Consider the following 6,234-nt stretch of genomic DNA (forward strand, 5'->3'; position numbering starts at 1 on the left):
AAATGTTTCTTACTAAATATTTTTGGTAGACAATTTATTTCAACGCTTCAGCCCACCACAACCAATCAGTACGCTTTGCAAATGTCCGCAGCGTCACACTATATACGAAACGTCTCTCGTTTGACGTTTCCCATTGTATAATACTTTGTGTGATGAATGTAATGTAATAATGAATGAAAAACTACTCGTACGTAGTGTGATATGCAAACTTGGGGTACGGATCCAAGGACAATGAGTGTAGTAATTAATTGATCAACGTTATCTGGGATACGGCATTTTAAATTGACCATCTCTCCAAGACAGAGATGTATGCAAACCTTTCAAATTCAAATCACTCTTAAAACCAGTCTCGTTCTTAACGTTTAATTTATAAATCCAATTTAATTTTGTAAACTACAATTTCTTATTTACTATTTAAAAAATAACATCTTTTTGTGATTATATTTTATTTAATTAAAGTGAAAAAGATTAACAATAAATATTTTCTATATAATTAAATTCTATCATTAACAACTGCTCTGATATGATAAAGCTTGAAAACTTTGTACTATTGTATATTTTTCTATGAGATATCTAAAGCTATTTTAAGGTTTTTTCGATCGAAACCAGATGTTCTCGTTTCTATCACAGTAATGGAACTTGTGCAAAATTGTTTATATGCGATAATTTTTGTCACGGGTTCAAGCTAACCACCAGTCGAGTCATCTCCAGATCCTGCATGTGTTATCCTTGGAGGCGGTCACGATAGCGTCGCCGGCGTACGAGAAAGCACAGGAGAAGATCTCCCCCTGGTGACCGGACAACACCTGGATTGGAAAGACGAGTCTATGTGAAACATTCAAACGTTAATCAGAGTATACTAGCCAAGTCTAAAGATTTTTTAAAACATACAATAATTTGAAAGTAACTCTTACTATTATGAGCAAGAGTATCAAAAAGATTATATATATTCTGGATGTAATATTGTTATCCATATTACCTGTATGCAGTTACCGGTGTTAGTGTTCCAGATGCGAGCGCTCCTGTCAGCGGAGGACGTGAGCAAGCATCCCCCAGCTGGACTGAAACACACCTGGACAAACGACAGACGGGACCACTAACGTAACACAGAACCGCACTTTAAAGCATTCTTTGTTTCAGTACGTACTGAGGTTCAAAGTGAGGGACTCGTTAATGAGTAATTGGTTTATATTCGTTTTATTTTCTTATTTCCTATCATGATTATTATTCTTTTTAACATTAAATTTATTTGTATTTAACTTGCATGTATTAAGAACATTCGAATCTGCGTATTGGTGAAAAGTAATCTATATTTATTATACAACGAGAAACAATATAAACTTTTCTGTACATGGACATATGTGAAAAGATGATATAAAAGTCAAAATATTTGATTATTAAGTTAGTGTAGTCAAACCTTCGACACTTCCTCTCTATGCCCCTTCATGACAGCCAGTTCCTTAAATTCAGCTCGCACATCGTACACGCGAGCTGAACAGTCACTGGACGAGGTGGCCATGCGCTGACCAGCCCAGTCAAAACAGATATCCAGCACCTAAAAACGATTCACGCAATCACACTAAAGGAACACGGCGTTGTTTGACATTTTCATACTTAATTTAGACTTTCTATTAGGAAAAAGAAAATCTAATTTAGCTTTGGTATGTAAGTAAATTGAATGAAAATAATATAGTACTTTTACGGTTTTCCAAGTGTAATTTAAAATTTAAAATACAATATATTCCAAGGAGTTCCAATATTTTGAGTGTGAGATGTGATGATGTGGATGATCTGTCCTTACTTCATCAGAATGCGAGGCGACGGTCGCCAGGCAGGTGTTCTGTCTCGCATCCCACAGACGAGCGCTGCCGTCCAACGATGCGGACCCCACGAGAGTGCTGTCCCAGTTGTACTGCACGCTCGATATCTCCCCAGAATGACCGCGGAGCACCCCCACACGACTACCAAACATTATCAAATACTTTGTAACAATTGTCAAACCTATAGCTTTCTACATACATATGTAAATAATGGAAACTACACTGAGGGTATAAATTGTCAGAATAATTTGATATTCTCAAGGGTAAAATTATGTTTAAGCGATAAAAATATTTTATACACAATTTCCCTCATATAATTGGTAAAAAAATTAATAAATTCAATCATGAGAACATGAACAATAAATGAACAATAGCTCATGTTGTCAAACTTACTCTCTGACTCTCGTATCCCACAGGGATATGGTTCCATCGAAGGACCCGGTGATTAGTTTTTGGCCTTCATTTGGATCGAATTGTAAAGCAATCACCTCTGCTGTATGTCCAGCATAAGTCTGAATCTCTGCGCCTGATGGAAATATTTTTGCAAAAAATTGTAGTGGTGAGAAAGTGGCACTAAAATAATAGGCACATTAGACTCATCAGTTTCAAGTACCTGTTCCAGAGTCATATAATTTAGCAAGATGGTCCATAGATCCAGTTCCTACATAGTCTCCTTTCGAGTTAAATTGAGCGGCAACCACCTCCCCTGTGTGACCCCACAGTGTGGCGAGACATTCCCCTGTCTCCGCATTCCAGATTTTAGCAGTTTTGTCGAAGGAACCAGTCAAAACCCTGTTACTGTATGAAAAACGTTTTTGTGAATAACATGATCTTATTATAATTTAAGTTAATAATTTAATATATTAATTATATAATAAATAACTGAATAGTTACCACGAGGGAAAATTAAATCCGACAGCGTAGACGACGTTTTGGTGGCCCGATAAAGTCTTTAATTCTTTCCCAGATTCAACATCCCATACTTTGCACGTTCTGTCATAGCTTCCAGAGAGGCATCTGTTTGAGAAAAGACACCCGTGTGTGACATTCATCTCTGATCTTAGCTTTAGGGTAATTTGTGTTTTTTCTTACCGTTGACCAGTCTTATCAAAACAAACATTAGTGAGAGGCAGGACGTGTGTGTGTAGGGTTTTGTAGATGTAGAACCTCTTCCCCGTGGGTCCCTCGTGCTCGATCCTCTTCTTCAGGGTTTCGAGACATTGCTCCAACTGCTCACGAACGTCTTCCGTTATCAGGAGTTCTTTATGATACAGCTCGTTAGCGATCGCTTTCGTGTCTGAGCTGGAATTGTATTTTTAACATGGAATAGTTCCTTTTACTTTTTCTTCTCCTCTTTATTTTAATCGATTCAACATTTTTTTTATGTCTAGTTACATTTTAAAATATTTTAAGTGTAATCTTACTTGCTATTGAGATCTAGGAGATCGATGTCCTTATTCTTGACGATACCCTTCTGCAGATACTCCAGCACGATGCCAGGAGGATGATACCTAAGGTGGAACTTTAATAACTTCATTATAAGTATAATCTATATCAAAATGTACATTTTTATTATTTTTTTCATGTGTGTATAGTTTTTAAAGAGCTGTCACATTTGGTCAATAACACGGTTGCCTTGTGAACGGCTGCAAGAAGGTTCATCGGGTCGAATAAGGCGTAGGAAAACAGTCTCTCCTTGTCTAATATAATAAGGAGGGAATACTTGTAATCGACTATTGGCATTGCTTTCAATATAAAACCTCTTGTCAATTCTTCACAGTTAAATCTTGTAATGTATATCAAGTCATAATATAATTGTAAATAAATTTAAATTCGTGTTTAGTTGTCGATATTATGTTTAAAACCAGTCATCTATTGTTTTGTGTTGTATGCACTCGCGTTAATCAAAACCAGTGAAACATGGAGATGTTATTGAAGAATAGACGATGTTAATCTGTTGAACAAACTGTTGGCTACTCAGAGGTCAAGTAAAACAGTTTAAAATAATGTTTACAAGTTCATTTCAAACAACAACAGATCAGTATCGTTTGAATTCTCACAAGATAAAACATTATGTAATAGTCTTATATGTTTTTAAGTACCTACCTAGATAACTTAAACGTTATGAAGGGGAAGTTATCACACTTACTCTTATAAACAACTCTATCTTGGATTTAATATTATAATTTTTTATGAACGTTGTTGATGATTATCAGATATTTGTCTAAATTTGTTCGCAATAACATTTAAAACTTACCTAAATGGATTTATCTGTTACATTGTTGTTCATTTATAAATATTAGCGGTATTTATATAAATGTTTTCAATGCTAGGTAAGTTTTTTTTGAACTTGAATGTAAGACTCGAACTGCGGGCATAGGTTACATATGTAAATCCATACATATCTTAATCTGATTTCAAGGTAGCTAGGAGAGTGTTAAAAAAATTTTAAAAGTAGAAAATATATGTTGTGTTTATGCCTCATTTCGTCCCGATGATTACCCCAGTTCACCGCCAGAGCCATTCACGTACAGGTTCCAAGATTGTCAGTCAGACAAAAGAGCTGGCCCACTTTTTTTATGCGCGACATATTTACTTGGCGAAATGCTCTCGTTTTGTTCACTGAAGTCGCAAAGGGTCAGGTAATTTTTGTGTTCAAAAGATTTTGAGATCCAAAATTAGAAATGGTTGTACGTAAATTTCAAGACAAAACACTTATCGCTGTATATCATGTCGTTATTATACTTTTATATAATACATATATTTGTTGTGTTTTTTTATGGATAATTAAAAAAAAAGAGTTTCTATTAATAGGTGTTCTATGTCAAAAAAACTACCTGAAACAGAAAATAGAATATTAAAAAAAATATTCTGAAATAATTTTACAAATAACAGTATAATATTTATAGTTTAAATGTGTGTGTTTTAATTTATATGAATTAAAAAACGAAATAGAAATGTGCTCAAACAAAAATGTGCTCTATTACATAATATAGTAAGCTCAATTGTAAGTCTAAATTCTTTTAGAATATATTCCGTAATCCCTTGAGAGTTGAGTGTATATCGCATTTAATTAAAGTCTTAAATTTTCTTGTAGTGAGTGAAAATAACACCTACATGAACATGTTTTTGTTAATATCTTCATGCTTAGTACACGTTTGCTCACTCAAAATATATACTGAGCTCTCAAAAAAGCTCTCTTCTCATTCAGTCAATTTCTGTTAACACTACAATAAGTGATGTATAAAAAACCGCTAAGTATTGATGCAAACTCGGGGTCAGCACTAAGCATTTTGATGATTTAACTAAAGAACATCACTTTAAACGCTCAGAACATTTTGTTATCATACCAAGTAATATTTAACAATAATATTACTTACTAATTTTTAATGTAGGTATAAAGTATGTAATATAATTTGAACTAATGATTAATTCATAAAAAAATAACTGAACGATTAATCGGAATATTTTAACATCGATCCATGCCTGCAGGGGATGACTGACACTGACTCACTCGTATTGTTCATTTACTTAATATTTTTAATAAAAAGTCTTATCTAGCTATAAAGACAATAATAACAGGGTTTCCGTTGAATATCGTTTAATTATTTGTTTCTAATGAATAAAATTTGTGTATTTTAAGTTTGACAACATCTTATGTCTTCCTGAAAACTGACACTTTATAGTTAGCTAACGTTTATACAGTTTCTTCCGAGTGACTTAATTACAATAAGTCCAGTAGGGTTCCCAAAATACAAATCGACTGAGGATATTATTAAAAATGTATATATAAGCACATGCTGTCGACAAGATCATTAGATAATTTTCAGTTTGGAACACGTAATTGTTTTTAATTAATACCCTTTTATACTGAAATATGCGATTTCACGAAATTTCTATATAATAACAATAACAGAAAAATAAAACCGTCTCTTTTATAGCGTTAGAGATTATGAATAATTATGAACTGTCTTAGTATTAGTCATGTAGGGTATATTTAAGCGAAGCAACGAAGCGTTAAAATCCATGTTTTCCCTTCACACACAACCACCCTATGTATCCGGTCAGACAGGTTGCGGTCCTTGACCAGTTTAGGGACGTATCGATATCGATAATTAATAAGTATCACAGATAATATCTATTCTTAGTGACATAAAGCAATATATATTTATAAACTCTCACTTACGTATGTCATTTGATTGTTACTAATGATTTTTTTTTATAATCCTAATAAGTGATACATCAATTTATTTCATTTGAAGTAAAATCCAACAATGTAAAGAGCAACCCGAATAGTTTGATTGCTTTGCTCGTTAATGTTGAATTAAATATTCACCACGTATTTTAATGGAGACTAAAAGAAAACAAAACGTGCAAATAATAATAATTATCGATTGTGTTATATCAGCTGGTC

General features: G+C 33.5%; 1 protein-coding gene across 1 annotated transcript; it reads right to left on the minus strand.

The window, feature by feature from the left end:
* Positions 1 to 438: 438 nt before the first annotated feature.
* LOC116778828 (dynein assembly factor with WD repeat domains 1) lies at positions 439 to 3,462 on the minus strand. The gene is made up of 9 exons (XM_032672876.2): positions 3,245 to 3,462; positions 2,913 to 3,122; positions 2,715 to 2,837; positions 2,434 to 2,618; positions 2,214 to 2,346; positions 1,802 to 1,961; positions 1,418 to 1,555; positions 980 to 1,072; positions 439 to 806 (listed from the first exon to the last, which is right to left on the minus strand). The coding sequence occupies exons 1-9, from the start codon at positions 3,355 to 3,357 to the stop codon at positions 702 to 704; spliced, it is 1,260 nt and encodes a 419-aa protein (XP_032528767.1). The 5' UTR covers positions 3,358 to 3,462; the 3' UTR covers positions 439 to 701.
* Positions 3,463 to 6,234: the final 2,772 nt, after the last annotated feature.

This window comes from Danaus plexippus, chromosome 6, assembly GCF_018135715.1.
Source record: "Danaus plexippus chromosome 6, MEX_DaPlex, whole genome shotgun sequence".
Lineage (NCBI taxonomy): Eukaryota > Metazoa > Arthropoda > Insecta > Lepidoptera > Nymphalidae > Danaus > Danaus plexippus.

What these genes read in the sequence shown, in the direction of transcription:
- LOC116778828 (XM_032672876.2), bottom strand. Translation starts at nt 3,357, where the DNA reads ATGAAGTTATTAAAGTTCCACCTTAGGTATCATCCTCCTGGCATCGTG. An exon ending in CTCCTAGATCTCAATAGCAA is followed by an intron (nt 3,123 to 3,244) that starts GTAAGATTACAC and finishes ATACAATTCCAG; the next exon opens with CTCAGACACGAAAGCGATCG. An exon ending in TTTGATAAGACTGGTCAACG is followed by an intron (nt 2,838 to 2,912) that starts GTAAGAAAAAAC and finishes TTTCTCAAACAG; the next exon opens with ATGCCTCTCTGGAAGCTATG.